At 54.2% G+C, this 15,727-nt stretch overlaps 2 protein-coding genes across 3 annotated transcripts; both read right to left on the bottom strand.

Annotated features, from left to right (window-relative positions):
* Positions 1-376: 376 nt before the first annotated feature.
* Positions 377-5,299, bottom strand: LOC104260217 (dimethylaniline monooxygenase [N-oxide-forming] 4). Its single transcript, XM_009815851.2, has 8 exons — positions 5,156-5,299; positions 4,663-4,851; positions 4,135-4,297; positions 3,572-3,717; positions 3,019-3,218; positions 2,487-2,839; positions 2,126-2,195; positions 377-764 (listed from the first exon to the last, which is right to left on the bottom strand). Exons 1-8 carry the CDS (start codon positions 5,285-5,287, stop codon positions 377-379), a joined length of 1,641 nt encoding a protein of 546 aa, XP_009814153.1. The 5' UTR covers positions 5,288-5,299.
* A 1,991-nt stretch (positions 5,300-7,290) lies between these two features.
* LOC104260215 (flavin-containing monooxygenase 1) lies at positions 7,291-14,967 on the bottom strand. 2 transcript variants are annotated; one of them, XM_059821831.1, is made up of 9 exons: positions 14,955-14,967; positions 13,310-13,480; positions 12,922-13,110; positions 12,675-12,837; positions 11,808-11,950; positions 11,268-11,467; positions 10,378-10,733; positions 9,282-9,354; positions 7,291-8,096 (listed from the first exon to the last, which is right to left on the bottom strand). In XM_059821831.1, exons 2-9 carry the CDS (start codon positions 13,433-13,435, stop codon positions 7,754-7,756), a joined length of 1,593 nt encoding a protein of 530 aa, XP_059677814.1. In that variant the 5' UTR covers positions 13,436-13,480; positions 14,955-14,967; the 3' UTR covers positions 7,291-7,753. The 2 variants fall into 2 exon arrangements, with proteins under 2 accessions (XP_059677814.1, XP_059677813.1); XM_059821830.1 differs by lacking the exons at positions 12,922-13,110; positions 14,955-14,967 and having other exon boundaries at positions 13,310-13,474.
* Between the last annotated feature and the right edge of the window lie 760 nt (positions 14,968-15,727).

The raw sequence follows: 15,727 nt of genomic DNA, 5'->3' as shown, positions 1-15,727 counted from the left end.
GTGTTTTAGAAAATCTCGAGGTTTTGCGCGTCTTGGTGAAATTTTATGGAGGAAGCTGGGTGAGCGGGGGGGGCGAGGATGGCTGGCCCCATGCACGGCCAGCCCGTCCCAAAATGGCTCTTCCCAAAAGTCCTCTGGAGATCCAGCCTGGTGCTGGTGGAATGCGGGCACGGATTGCGGCAGGTTTGGGGTAAACGCTCCATACGGCCCTTGGTGGGTGTGAAACACGGGCAGGAGGAGGCCAGGCACCAGACAGCATCGGGGTCTGGGCTCCTGCCGGCGCTGGGCCAGCTCCAGCCCCGCTGACAGCACCCTGCAGTGGCTCAGCTTCGTGCTGTCCCCAGCTTGCCCAGGACACGGTCTCACCACCTTTCTTCTACAGCTGTGGACTTGCCCGGGGGCTCCAGCCCAGCTGGGGATATTTAGAAAGGAGGAAACCTGCCACGAGAGCTGTCGGCAGGGCCAGGAGGCACATCCAGCGCCAGCCACTGGAGCCATCGGAGGAGTCATCCACCACCCGAGTTCTCAAGGGCTTCAGCGTCCGCTGCCACTGAGTCAGGATGGCCTCTCTGGCCCCACTCCACTTCCCCCGTCCTACCAGTCGGTACTGGTAGGGCGTGCAGGGGCCGAAGAAGACTGCCAGGGCCAGTCGAGGGTCCGTCAGGAGCAGCCTCAGCACATTGGGCTTTACGCCAGCACATGAAGCAATTTCATCCGTGTAGCTGATAAAACTTATCTTCAAGTTCTCCCTCTCGAATGGATTCCTTCAATGGGACATAAAACAGACAAAGAAAATCAAATTGCATCTTTGAACCTTGGTTCCCAGCTGCACAAAAAGCAACAGCTCTGGGCTCGGACAAGCCACCGTGTTGCAGGAGGCACTCTGGCCGAGCCCTCGTCTCTGGGACTGAGCTCCCTCAGGCCTGAATGAATCTAAAGGCACCAAAAGAGCCTCTGTGGGGTTGGTCCCCAGCAGTTATCCTGGGGCAGGGAATAGGCAGAAGGTTGTTTTGTCTCTGCAACCTGGTTGTGGCCTCAAAAGTGGTTTTAGCATAATACTACCACCATTGTAATGCCACAGATACCCACACTGTGTCCTTCCTCGAGCTTCACAGGTGTGGATTTGGCTGATTTTGAGAGGTAGAGGAGTAGACATGCACAGATAAGACTGCCAAGGGGACTGGGAAAATCTGGGAGATGCAAAAAGCTTCCCATGCTGGGGGGGACCTCGAGGATTTTTCTGATTGAGGCCTCATCTCCCTCACAGGAGGGAAGACTTGTGCTCAGTCTGCTTCAGCAAATTTGGGACAGCCTTGAGTTTAGCTCTGTGTCACCTCAGACTCCTGTATTTCTGTATTTCTATATTCCTGTATTTCTGTATTTTCATATCTGCAACAGCTGGGACTCCTGGTGGACATCCCCATGGCTCTGTTTTGTCCCAGATTTTCACCGGTGTCCTACGAGCCAGCTCTGCCTTGCTGGCAGACCTAACCCAGCCTGCACCTCGCCTGGCCCGAGGTCCCCTCCTTGCTCCCAAAAGCTGCTGCACGTCTGCCATCACCTTGTCGCACAGCCTTGAGGACACGTCTCGACCTGCCAGTGCCAACAAGGCAGGACGTTAGCTGTCACGTACGCGACGGACGAGTTCCAGCCTTGTCTAACACTCATCTTGACCTGTCAAAAACTGTCAGCAAACTGGCCCCCACTCGCATCGCCTGGCTTCGGTGGGGTTTCTGGACGGGGCTTGGCCCTGACCCCAGTGCTCCACGCTGCCTGGGTTTGGGGGGAGAAGCCACGAGGTGGCACCCTTAGTCTGGAGGAAACCAAACCTCCATCTTGCCACGCTGGGAAGGTGGGCACGGCTTGGAGGCCTGGCAGAGGGGACCTGCAGGTCCTGGGTCTTGCTGTGAGCTGCTCCAGAGCACCCTTTGATGTCTTGGTCTGTCATCCGTGAAGGAGCCGCAACAATATTTCCCTACCTCGCTAAGGGAATAAAGGCATCCAAGAAGAGTTGGGTGTCCTGGGAGGGTCCCTTGACACAACGGCGTAGGGGTCTCCTTTCCCTGAGGTTATCCTGGCAGGTACGCGGCGCCTGTTGCACCCTCAGCGCGGGACCATCACGCACCTTTTGACCGGTGGCTTCTTCTTCAGAACATCAGCCGTCATCCTGCTGGCAGGAGGGAGCTTGTTCCAGCCTGAGAACAGAGAAACCAGAGACCTCCAGCAGCACCTTAAGCTGCAAAGTTCACCCCCTTCCCATGCTCCCAGCCCCTTTACCGAGAGTGTTCATGCTTGCTGGTCACAGCAGCATGCATGGAGCAGCAGGGATATGGGAATGCAGTTGGGGGGCAGAGGCTACGGTGCTACCACCTGTGACCTGGTGGCCTGTGACCACCACGGGCAGGAGCCAAAATATGCCCTAGGCTCTGTGGACCCCAAACCTCCCACCCCAGCAGATCCCCTCATCCCTGCATCCCGTCTCCCACCTGCAAAGATCCCCGTCACCCAGCGAGCCTGCATTTCTGCTCCCACCATCACAGAGCCAGTCAGCTGGACTAAGCCGATGATGGCCAGCGTCGGCTTTTCCAGCTGGGGAGGGAAGATGCGTTTATAGAGGGAACGGTTATCGTCGAAGAGGCTGCGAACCGACTCTTCGAGGAAGGGAAATGAGAAGATGTAGCCCGTGGCAAAGAGCACTACATCAATGTTTTCTTCGGTTGTCCCATCTTCAAAAACAGCAGAGCTTTCAGTGAACTCCTTCACATTTGGCTTCAACACAACAGTCCCAGAGAGGAGGCAAAACGGCAACTCTTCGTTGATAATTATCTTAAAGTTGGAGCTTGCAGGTGGAAAAGAGGAGGACAGCAATGTTAGCATCTGGGAGGAACCCAAAACATCTTTTGTGGCCAGAGTTCCCCTCTATTTGCTATTCCACCAATATCCCCAAAAATTAAAAATTGAGCATTTCACACCATTAAAACCCCCTGACCAACCAACAAAATAGTCAGAAAAAAACACCTTTTGGTGGAAGCCAAGCCGTAGTTTGCGTGGTTAAACCAGGAATTGAACTTCCGAAACCTGATCCTCTTTGTGAGGGCTGATGGGAGAAGCCAGTCGAGAAAGTGGTTGAAGCGGGTGGTGCTGACCATGTCAAAGGGAAAGCCATGGTCCGAGACCCGGCTGAACACCCATGTGCTGCTCCTGGTGCTGAGGAACACCTGGGGGAGAAGGCAGGTCTCAGCCTCCTGCCCAGACATCTTATTGCCAATTTTTGCCCCAAATGGCAAATCCCATCTCCTGTGCTTGGGAGCCGAGAGGGTTATCCCGAGCTAAGGAGACAGCATCCGAATGAACTGAGCAGCTCGTGGTGGCTTCTGCAAAGTTCCCACAGCTGCTGAATGGCCACTCCTCAGGTGGCCCAAACTCTCCAGGAATCGCAGAGCTTCCTCAATTGCCCCTAATTTGAAGGTCTATTTGTTGACAAACCCAGTGGGCAAAGCTTCCTGCACATATCCTGAGCTGCTGGCTACCGTGGTGCCTGGCCGGGCTCAGCACCGCCATGGAACCATACCTTCGCAGCCACGTGGCTCAGCTCCACGGATAGGTCACCACCGGTGTTCCCAATGCCAACCACAAGGACCCGCTTTCCCCGGAAAGCCTCCACGTCTTTGTATTCCCGGCTGTGGAGGTACTGGCCTTTGAAGCGAGTGTTGATACCTAGGCAGAGAGCAGGGAGCATCTACTGCTGACAGATACATTTGCTTGCCCCAGCCTTGTGCCTTGTGCCTGGACCCTCTGCAGCCCCCGTTCCCCCACCTCCCACCTCTGCTTGCAGCTGAGAAGCCTGTGGAGGTCTTGGCTCCCTGCATGATGCCACCCTCCTGTACCTCCTTGGCTTGGTCCTGCTTTGCAAATTCTCATGCAAGAGCCTGGCTGCATCTTTACGAGGTGTTTTTCCCATTCCCAGGAATGTGCCCTGCCATTCTCATGGGGTGAGGGTCCCTCCTGCCCCATCATGAAGGCTTCATGGAGCAGGCAGGCTCGCAGAGGAAAATGCAGCCAAGGGACCCATGGTTGCTGGGTGAAAGCCTGGAGGGCAGCCCCAGCCCACCCTGCTGCAGAGGCAGGGCTTACCTGGGAAAGAAGCCAATGGTAAGTAGGGCTCCTGGTAATGGCCAGTGCAAACCATGATGGCATCAAAGACATGAGACTCCCGGTCGCCATCAGTCTCCGTGACCACCTCCCACTGGCCCGAGGTGGCGAAATCCGGGCGCTTCCTTATGCTGAGAGCTGTTGTCTTCCACCAAAGCCGAACAAAACAGCAGTCAGGGACTGGGCCGCGTTTCAGAGAAGACCTGCCTGTGAAGGGCTGGGGCTGCCGAGGGCAGGCTGGGTCCCCAGGGAGCTGCATGTCACCTCTGGAGCTGTTAAATCCCACCCTGCACCTTTCCCCTGGTGATAGCATTTGTGGGGGGATGCACCAGGTAGCCCATGTTCGAGCAGCCCGTTTTAAAACATGGAGTGAAAAAGACCCCGTTCAGCATGCAAAAGGCACATGGTCCTCACGGAATTGCACTGGCGTTGTGTCCCGCCTGGGCGATGCCCTGGTACCTGCAGCCACTGATGGCCCTTCTCCCCACGGCATTTGGTGTCCCCGCTCACCTTGAAGCGTATGTGCCGTAGGAGGTCAAAGTGCCGTGCGTACATCCGAAAGTACTCCAGGAGGAGGCTGTGGGGTAGGAAACTGGGAAAATCCTCTGGGCAGGGGAAGTCACTGAAGCAGGACATCTCCTTGGAGGTGTTGGTGATGACTGAGCGGTACACGCTGACCCTCCCGCTGTCCGTGGAGTCCTGTGTGAAGCCAGCAGTGCCATTTGCAGGTGTGCGGGGAAGGACTTTCTCTCCCCAAAGTATCTGAGTATTTTTCCTCCTTGTATTCAGGTACAAGGAATAGACCAGGACTAGCACCTGGTGACCATGGCTTCTGCTCCCTCCATCTCTTTCTCCACCTTCGAGTTGGGGGGAGCCCCATGCCTGGGACAGGGATGGTCCCCGAGGGCATGGCCACTCTTTCCTCTTTGCTGCAGGCAAAGGGCATCCGAGGGAAGGGACAAACCCAGGGCCAATCCTTCCCGCGCAGGCAGAGCCCACTGACCGTGTAGCGCCAGAGCCCGCCGATGTCCTCGCTCCTCTCAAAGCAGGTGGGCTCCAGCCCTTCGTCCAGGCAGCACTTGACGGAGGCCAACCCACTGACCCCAGCCCCGATAATGGCCACGCGCCGCACCATGCTGTTCCGCAGCAGGCAACGGGCTGTCGTGCGAGCAACTGGAAATAAAATAGCCCAGGGATTAGCAAAACAGTGGTCCCTTCTTCCCATCCCCAGGAAAACTCCCTTTGTCTTCTCTGGCTGCAGGTCTCCGTGGAGGACAACTGTCCTTGGAGAAAGCCATCGCCAGCTCCTGAGTGGAGCATTACAGATGGATGCTGCTCGTTAACCTTCCTGCTGTGCTAAGCCCATGCCGAGGGCCCAGCAATTCCCCTCCCACAGGTGGGGGAAAAGGAGGCACTTTTAAACCTTGTTGCGCTGCTTATTCTATTTATTCCCTTTCCTGGCCCAAACCAGGGCACACAAAGAAGGGGAAGGGGCTCGCAGCTATCTGCTTCTGCCTGCACAAGTGATCCTCCTGAAACCTTTCCAAGAAACGTTTTTAGCTAAGCTGGCTCATTTTCACGCTTTCCTTTTTAATTTCCCATTAAAGGGCATTCTCTCGAAAACAAGAAGTTTTTTCTTTAAAAAAAAAGCGATGCCTGACTGAGCAGGAGCACAGCACAGCGATTCAGAAGTTAAGCAGCACCGTGAAAGCGTGGCTGGGATTACAGAACATACAAAAGGTAAGAAACCCAGGAAACGCAGGGTATAAATGGGAGGAACTCAAAGCTCGGTGTGTGTAAACTGAGCTGCGCCGAGCTTGACTGGAAAGCAGAGACACTAGGAAAAAAATGAACTCACATGAACTTTGATTAGGTAACCAACACTCCTACTGCAAAGACTGAAGAAAGAGTCATTTATAACTTGTTTTCAACCCATTTTTGTGTCAAAAAGTAAGTTAACTTAAACGGGAGCTGGAGGAAACTACAGAAACCCAGTGAAAAACAACGGGGATGCAAAAAACCATCCCTGCTCCTCCGTCTGCGGAAACAAGGCAGGACATACCGACACTTGCCCGCCCCCCGTTTCCGGAGCCTCCCTTGGCTTTGGGAAAGGGCAGTGATATGCCCGGGGTGATAAAGTCACCCCTCTTTTCCAATGCTGCCTACAGACAGCTTTGCTCTGGGGGGTCCCCGCGACACCCCCTCTGCCCCCACCAGCAGCGAGGCGAAGCTGGCGGCAAACACCAAAACCCCGAGAGCTGCCTGCCCACTTTTAAAGCCTGCAAAACCCAGCCAGAGAGAAGCGAGGAGCAAACCTTGCAGGGCAGTGTCGTGCCTTCGCTGCTCAGGCTTCGGCTGAACTTTGCTTTGCGTTTCTCTAGCCGCAAATTTAAAGGAAAGGCTGAAGTCCAGGCAGCTCGCCGCGGCTCTTGCACCACTGACCTTTACACCCATGCTCCCCTGCTCTGCTCAAATGTGCTGGCAGAAAATTCTCAACCTCCTGCGGGAGCACTGGGTGGAAATCCGGACTGTAATCCCAAGGGGACTATGCTTGCAAGGACTCCCATGCTGCAGCTCACCTCTGCCCCAGCCCCAGCAGCAGCTTGGGGTTGTCCTGATCCGTCCCCCCATGTGCTGCCTGCACTGGGCAGGCACTCACTTGACATCCCTGGGAAATCAGCAAAATGCACTCCCTTTGCCTGCATGCCAGCAGACAGCATGGAGATGGGGCACGGTGCATGGGGCAGCCTAATTTTTGGTGGTCAGTGAAAGCCCTCGCAGCTTGTGGGTTGCCCACAGCACCTGCTGGCACAGCCCCAGCCCAGGCACAGGACCCCCCAACCCCTCCTGTGCACACAAGGAGACGATGAGGCGGCAGCCTGCAGCACACTCCCGCCACGGTCAAGGAAATTTTATTCATTGAAAGCCTCTCCATGCACAAAGCGAAGCCCCGGGATCGCCCAGTGGTGGGGAGCGCAGGGAAGCAGAGCTGGGAGTACTCAGCCCCACAGGGTACCAGCCCCAGTCTCAGGGGTGACAAACCACCGCAGCCAGGGTCCCTTCCCTGGAAAGATGCACCGATTCAACCCAAACTGGGATTTTTGGTTCATAGGGTTTAAGGTCAGAAAAAGGGACAGCCTGACCTGTGTACCCAGCCCAGATAACCCCTTGCTGGACTAAAGACCCCAGTTCCTGGCTGATTTGGGGCAGGACTGGGCCCCCATGCTCCTTGCTGGCTGTGACACTCAAAGCTGTTTTCGCTGGTCGTGTCCCAGCTGCCTCCTGGTCAGCGCGGTCTGGGCACGGCTGTGCCGCACAGCCGTGCTCTGCTCACAGCGGCAGGCAGGAGAGCAGCAGAGGGGCAATAAATGCTGGGGGGAGGCTGCCATCCCCAGGTAATCAGGTCCACAAAGCTGTGCTCATGGGTGAGCTGGAGCAGAGAGAGAGGTTTGTGCTGCTGGTTAAAGTTTTAAATTTGTTGTGATCTGCTGAAATTCCTTTCCCCCTGTCCCGTGACACCCTGTGGAACTGTCTGACCTGAGATAACAACCCCAAGGACAAGGAAAAAAAAAAACAACCAAACCTAAACAGGCTCTAAAATCTACTGGAAACCAAAAACCACAGCAGCCAGGAGCAGGAGGAACCCCACCACAGTCAGGAGAGAAGGGCAGGGGCTGGAGGAGCTGGTGGGGACTCGTGTTCTTGTGGGTTTCAGGGTCCGGTCCCACTGGGTGAGGATGGCCCGGCGTGCTCCCTCCCAGCGCCCCGGTCCCCCCAGCCGATACTGGTAGGGGGTGCAGGGGCCGAAGAAGACGGTGAGGGCCAGCCGGGGGTCTCTGCAGAGCAGCCCCAGTACGCTGGGCTTGGCGCCGATGAAGGAGGCAAGCTTGTCCATGTAGACCAGGCAATCAGTTTTGAGGACTTCATCAAAGGACAGACCAAACCTGAATGAATTGGAGAAGAAGAAGAGGTGGGAGAAGGGCTGGTGTCAGCGGGGCTGAGATGAATTGGAGGTCAGATGCTCTGCATCCACGTTGTTACGCTGTCTGAACGCAAATGGGTTCCTCTTAGGAAAGGACTGGGCATACGTGCAGTGGGAACCTGGGTCTGTCTGGGCCCAAATCCTGCCTGTGACACAGTATGCGTAAAGTGATGGCGGTTCTGGTACACACCTTCCTCATGTGCATCAGTCAGTCTTTCACTTCATCACCCCCAAGTTGCATCTGGTCTCCCCTTCACCTTAGTGGACCTTTTCTAAAAGACTTTGAACCAGTTTGAACCAGTTGTGGTTTTTTTTTATACTAATTTTCCCTTTGCTCTCTGCAGAAAAGTCACATGCAGTGTGAGAAAGGCAACACCCTTTAGTTTCCCTCACATTCATTTCTACCAAGTATTGCAAAAACGCAAGGTGAACTGGAGAATTGCTTCCCGTTCACCTTCTCTGCAGAATTCATGGCTTTACGTCCCACCTTCAGTGGGCTGAAAAAAGCCACAGGTGTTTAGCCTTGTATTGTACAGCAATTATTCTGTGCAATTCTGTATTTCCCTCTTGTATACCTTTTCTACTATAATGATCTAGGTGACCCATGGATTAATATAAACCAAAGAAGCTAGGCGATATATCTCATTAATTTCCTAATTTTCTTAGCCTTCAGTTTGGCCTTTTGCCTGCCTGTGAACCACATGCCGGTGTGCTGAGACACCTATTCACAGTCAGTCAGATCTCCATGCTGAGAGGTGAGACAATTTGTACCTACACCTCGGGTTGGCTGATTTTTTTTTTCCCTGCTGAATTACTTTGCATTTATTACCATTAATTTCTCTGCCATTTTATCTCTCAGTCCCTTGGGACCTTGGCACACTTCCCCAACTCCCAAGCAAACTTTAGTCTCGATTACCCTGAAATTAATCTCTTCCCATCATCAACAGGCAAAACATTAGTGTCAAATCAAAGGTTACGTTGGCTCAGTGCAAGTGAGTAAGGGGGTGGCTGGATCTGGGCATCCCCTGCCCGCCGCCGCTATACGTGTGGGGAGCAGCTGCAGAGTGTGAGCTGTGTTGCTGTCCCCCAGACTCCAGGGGCTTTTCAATCCACTGAAAAACCTTTGGGGCTCCGGGGACTGGCTTACCATTGCACTTGGTTTTTCTTCTTCTCGTTTACTTCCTTCTCCATGACAGACTGAGGAGGCAACTGGCACAAACCTAGAAAAGAGAGAGTGTCTTTCAGAGTTTAACTCCTGGGGGGACTTGGGAACTCAGTCAGCTTCAGTGGGAAGCCCTTCCCCGGGAGGGCAGGAAAGCCTCATCACTGGATTTAGCTTGACAGTGGCAATTTGCCAGAGACCAGCCCTCCACAGTGGTACAAATTCACCTGCACTTTTTCCTGCTGTGACAGATGTGTGCTGTCAGGGCACAGGCAGATGGTGTGAGGTGAGATGGGCTGTGCAGGCTCCAGAGAGCAGCATCCCAAGGAGAAAGCCCAGAGTTCCCCCAGCTCTATGGAGGTGCCTTGATGCAGCCCTCCACACCAGCCCGGTGGGAGGTTGTTATTATTATTTTTATTAAAAAAAACCAAACATAAAACACAAGTAGGTTTCTTTCCTCACCCCAGTAATTGCAAATAATTCCTCTTGTGGGGCAATGGGACTCTTCTCCTCTGGTAGTCACGGTGGACAAACCACCCTGTCCCTTAAAGAGCAGTGAATTCTGCCAGGATGGGTCCACCACAGTATCCTAAAGACAACTTTTATCTGTGCATCCAGGTTTACATATCCATCTCTCTGCTCTGACTTCTAAAATATGTTAGAGAGAAAATACTGTCTTGCACTACCTAGCTTAGACCGTGGTTTGCAGGCTCAGGTGCAGGACTGACTGCACATCGGCCAAGTTACAGTAAGGAACAGAGTGCATGCTCTCAGCTTGCAGCAGGCAGGGTACAGAGCATTCGCTTAAAATCATCAGCTTAACAGGCAAAAAAAAAGTGATTTAAGGTAGACGTCACAAACTTGCATGTAGCTTGGGCCAATTGTGCACTCATGTTGCTATAGCTCAGCTGAAGTGAAATAATTCGGGAAGTCCGAGCCTTAGAAATGCTCCCTCGTCCACTCTGAAGTGAGCTTTGGGGTCCCCAAGGACTGAAATCCCTCTTGGTGTGTGGAGGGGACAAAATGTGTCCAGTTTGAACTGCGTTTTGGTACACAGCAGAGCTCACGTTAGCTCTCCTACCTTTGAAAACACGGGTCACCCAGCGTGCTTGCATCTCTGTCACGGGCATGATGGCTCCTAATGGCTTGATCAGCCCAAGGACAGCCAGGGTGGGCTTCTGCAGGTGGGTTGGGAACACGTATTTGTAGAGGGATGCATGTTTGTTTTCCACCTTGACGACTGCTTCTTCTAGGAATGGGAAGGAGACATTGTAGCCCGTGCAGAAGACGACGATATCGATGGGCTCCTCCTCAGGGCAATTGTGGAAGACAACCGAGTTGTCCTTGAACTCCTTCACGCTCGGCTTGATGGTGATCCTCCCTGTCAGGATGTAGCTTGGAAGGTCATCGTTCAGCACGGGCTCACGCACCAAGCAGCTGCGGAGAGCCGAGGGACTCTTGAGCGTTGGAGACCATGAACAAGCCCTGCTGGTGCCCCTGCTACTCCCCCCATGGCCTCCAGCCCCGCAACCTCCCAGTGTCATTTGCTCTGAGCGAAGAGCCCTGCCTCCCCCCTCTCCAAATACAGACATGTTTCACCCCACAGCAATGTCCCCCTGTCCCACAATCTGAGTGACTCATGGACATCTCCTGCTTTCTTTCTGCATTCACTCAATCACTCTTTAAACCATCTCTTTTCAGAGCTGATCCATGCTTTAAGACTCCCTCCTCCTCTTTTCCCAGGGAGCCTCATGAGGAAAACTCTGGTCCTCCCTGGGCTTTTCCAGTGTGTTCCATCTCGCACCACCTAAGGGGGCTACAGCTCCCGCTGGGCTACAAACTCCCCACTGGAGTTCACCCCAGCCTGGGTGCTTTTTGCTGCATTGGTTGATGTTGGTTGCTGGAGATCTCCCCCCTGCCTGCAGCACAAGCCCTGTGACACTGCATGGCATGGCAGCCACCAAAAAGTACCTCTTCTCTGGTTGAAGGCCATAGTTTTCATGGTTGAACCACTGGTTCACCCTGTAGTTAATCAACCCCCATGAAAGGGGTCCGGGGAGGCTGTTTCTGATCAAGCTCATAAGGCGAGTGTTGAAAACCATGTCCCATGGGTAGCCGTGGTCAAACACGCGGCTGAGCACCCAGGCGCCTCGGCTGGTGCAAACGGTCACCTGGGAGAGAGTGGAGAATCAAAGATTCGGGTGATGAATTTGCTTCTTTGCCTTTATAAAGTAACCCCAGAGGAGCACGGCACAGACAGCTACGCAATGAAAAAGCAGCAACAGCATCTTTAAGACCTCCCGGCAGCTGGTGGTGGAGGTGAGGCAGGAGAGAAAGGAACAACCAGCTTGCTTTCAGGGTAGGTTTTTGACCAAGAAATACAGGTTCAGAAATACTGTTTGGACACCATGCAGGGTAAACCTGGATTACTCTCCCTGCGGTGACGGCAAACCGAGCTATTGCCGCCAGCATCACCCTCTCCGCACCCCTGGAGTTGCTGGGTGGTGGTACCTTCGCAGCTACGCGGCTGGCCTCCACTGCGATGTCCACCCCCGAATTGCCCATGCCGACCACGAGGACACGCTTCCCCTGAAACACGTCAGGATGCTTGTACTGCCGGCTGTGAAAGTACTGGCCTTGAAACCTCTCGATGCCTTGGGGAAAAAGAAACAAAGCTTTTAATTACTTGAACATTTGTGGGGTTTGTTGGGAGAACTGGCGTAGAAACAATCCAGATGGCAAGAGCAAGGAAGTGCAATTGGTGGCCACTGGAGACTTGGGGAGGTCCAGCCCTCCATCCCACGCACACAGACTTGGTGCTTCCTCTCCAAAATGGGGTCTCACACATGCCTGCACAGCAGTGAGCGGGGACACATGTGCTGGGTGGGACTTGGAAGACAGTTATGTGCAAGAGTTGTGCTGGTGCAGTCTCGGGATTCAGCCTCTACAAGATGGGGATGCCGAGGTTCAGAAAAGCCTGCAGACCTCCTGTCCTACAAGCAGCTTCAGAAGCACTTGATAACGCTGGTGACAAGGCAACCCTCTCTGTGCTGACAACTGGGGAGAGTCATCATAGCAGTGATGAATACAGCCCTGTCAAAAATGATGGCGCTTCACTGAGAGAACCTTGTACCATCTCGCATACTGTGCAGACAGTTTCTCTGAGGCTAAACTATCTTACCTTGGAAGTTTGCTCTGAAGTGACCAGTGCCTGCAAAAACAAGGCTGCTGAAGCACGAGGGTGTATTGCTGTTCATGCCAGGAGGTTTGAAAAGCAGAAGCAAGAAAAGGAAGCAAGCATTTTTCCAGAGGAACCGCTAATCCTTCTTCTCCCCGCAGTCCCTGGAAGCAGGTAACCACAGCAGCCGCATACCTTACCGGGAAAACAGTGCAGGGGGAGGGACGGCTCGGAGAAGTTGCCGCTGCAAACCATAATGGCATCGAAGATGTGCGATGTCTGCTTCCCATCTGCCTCTGTAACCACATCCCACTGGCCCGTGGTGGCAAAGTCGGGGTGTTTCCGGACGCTGACAACAGTGGTCTGAAACGTGAAAGCCAAGCGGAGTCACCACTGCTGCCCGGTGTGCACAGGGAGTGGGGCAGCGCTGGGGCACCCGTCACTCACCCCGAACTTGATGTGCTCCCGGAGGCCGAAGCGCTCAGCATAGCGCCGGAGGTAGTCCAGGAGCTGGGCGTTAGGCAGGAACACCGGGAAGTCCTCGGGGTAGGGAAAGTCGGAGAATGCTGACATCTCCTTCGAGGTGTTGCTGATGACCGACGGGTAGAGGCTTGGCCGGCTGGCCTCGATGTGCTCCTGGCATGGCACCCCAGGGTGCATCAGCCCTGCATCCCAGGGTGGGGACCATCCCCCCTGTCCCCTTCCCCTGGTCTTGGGGAGCACAGCTGGGAGAGGTCAGCACCCCTTCCCCACCTCTGGAGCCCAGCTTGACCTGCTCTCCAGCCTGCAAAGCTGCAGCTCCCACAGAAAGCGGGGATGGATGCTGCTGGCTCACCGTGTAGCGCCAGAGCCCCCCGATGTCCCGGCTCTGCTCAAAGCAAGTGGGCTCCAGCCCTTCATCCAGGCAGCACTTGATGGCCGTCAGCCCACTGACGCCCGCGCCCACCACCGCCACTCTCATCCCTGCTGTCTCCGCTGGGCACCTGGGCTGCGAACAGGGCTTAACCTGGGAGAAACCCCACAGATGGTCACCACCCTCTCAGGGACCTGCTGCCAGCATACCCTCTATAGGCGATTTCTCTATATGCCACCCCTAAACCTTCATTCCCTTTACCAGCATTCTGGGCTCTTAATTTACAAGTTAGGTTAAATGACTTTAAATCTTCATTTTCTCGTTTTTTTTTTTTTTTTTTAATAAATCCATCTACTTCTACAGCGTGCTTGCCAGGCTGCTTTCAAAACCCTGCAGTTGACCTGGAAACTCGCTTTGAAAGTATGTAGTTAAGCCACAAATCACTGCCAGTTTTTATTTACAAGTTGTGTTTAAACTATCCCTCCTTATCAGTCTTGCGAATATTTGTATTTTATCTTTGGAGATCTGCTCCTGCCTTTCTTAGAAAAGAAAACAAAACATGCCCTGGGACTTTTCAGCCTCTGCATCACTGACTGTGGTCCTGTCCCCCGTCCCTGGCGAAGACTCCGCTGACTTTGACATGGCCACCAAGGCTGGCAGAGGGTCTGCAGCTGTATCGCGCCTTGGCTTTAGGGATGCTTTTGCATCTGTCTCCCAAAGCCGCCCCACTGCAGCGGGGTGGGGGGGGATCTGGGCCAGACAGACAGACTGTTGCAGGGCTGCTAACGGCTCGACCCCAGGGCTTGAAAGGCAGCAGCCCCCCGGTCGACATCCCGCCCTACGAGGCTCCCAGGGCTGCAGTGGGGATAGTGGACCCAAACCCTTCCTGATAGTGGTGTGCAATGAAAGCAGGAATGACGGCCAGGTGCCATGGCTTGAGCTGGACATTGCCAGAGCGGGGACCAACACACAGGTGCCCTGGGGGGGCTGTTGCAACCCCTGGTTTAACCCCAGCGCTGGTGGGGAGTACCATGCTTGGCTGAGTTATTAACCCAGCACACCGGGACAGCTCTGTAGCCGGGTGGCACCGGCTTCTCTGCCCCAAGAAGCACTTTCAGCTTCCACCAGACACAGGGGATGGTGTATTCACCAGAAAAAAGTTTTCAGTAGAAAAATGGTGTTGCACACAGTTGGGTTTTTTTCTACAAAATACCGAATTCCCCATGAACAGCTTCAACTTTCAATAGAAAGGCAACATCTAATGAATGCTTTCCAAGTTTGGAATGAAAACTCAACTTTTTCCTTTTTAAATGAAGAAAGCGCTAGCATAAGCTGCTCATTGTTAACTCTTTGGGTTTTGGGGTTTTTTTTTGCATGGTGGGAGTTAACTTATATCACAAACATCTCCCAGCTACATATGCTATTTAATTCCCTACACTTTTGCAGAGAAGCTAGACATAACATCCAGGAAACATTGCCTCGGCCACCCCATCTCTGTTGCTGCCACACTTTCCATACCATCCGTGCAAGTATTCATAGCAGCTAACCTCAGAAGTCTCAAGCCGTGGGGTTCTTGCATGGGTCAGGGAGGGATGGAAAGGCTTTGCAGCCCCCTGGGGACACTTACCTCCCAGCCTCGGCCGCCCGTGCTCCGTCCTGCTGCCGCCTCGGGGAGAGCCCCTCCTGTTGCCGATTTATAGGCGAGACGCGGCGCTTTGGAAGAGGCAGGGGAGGGCGGGTGGCTTCCCCCTCCCTGACATGGCCACCCCACTCTCACAGTGGTTGCACAATCCAGGTTTGCAGTGGGAGGAGCAGCTGAACTCTCCTGCTATCGTGCGGGGTGAGCCAGACGGCCAGGATGATGATCCCTAAAGGAGATCAAGAGGGTGGGAGAGACCGGAGTGGTCCACATGCATCCCACAGCTGTGCAAGGAGGACCCGCGTGTGCGGGGGTGGCTCCAGCTGTGGAATGTTTTCACTTGCCTCGTGGCTGCCTTCCAAAAGGGAGCCAAAGCGGCCGATGGACGGCAGGGTTTTGGCAGGACTTGCACCCAGGGCACCTTCCAAAAAAAGAGAGCTGGTTTTGCAGTCACTGCTCACAGAGGCTGTCGGGCCACGAGCCACACACACAGCCACCCACACCGGTGGCAGGCAGGAGGGTCCCCGTGTAAACTGGGAGAGCGTGAAATGGCCATGAACACCAGCGTTGCAAGGTCCTGAACACAAAGTAAGTGGAAATGTTAGCTGAAATATCAATGCAGGACATAGCACCCATCTAGGTACCTCCCAGTAGTAAATGACCCCAAATTTGCTACCAGGTCTTTGGGCTGTTTGAATAACCAAGGAGGCTGCAAGGAAGGAGGAGAAAAACCCATCTGAGGTCTGCAGAACAGAGGGTGG

Source organism: Gavia stellata, chromosome 10 (assembly GCF_030936135.1).
Source record: "Gavia stellata isolate bGavSte3 chromosome 10, bGavSte3.hap2, whole genome shotgun sequence".
In the NCBI taxonomy this organism is placed as follows: domain Eukaryota; kingdom Metazoa; phylum Chordata; class Aves; order Gaviiformes; family Gaviidae; genus Gavia; species Gavia stellata.
The sequence above is the reverse complement of the archived record's forward strand: the minus strand, read 5'-3'. Positions and strand labels throughout refer to the sequence as shown.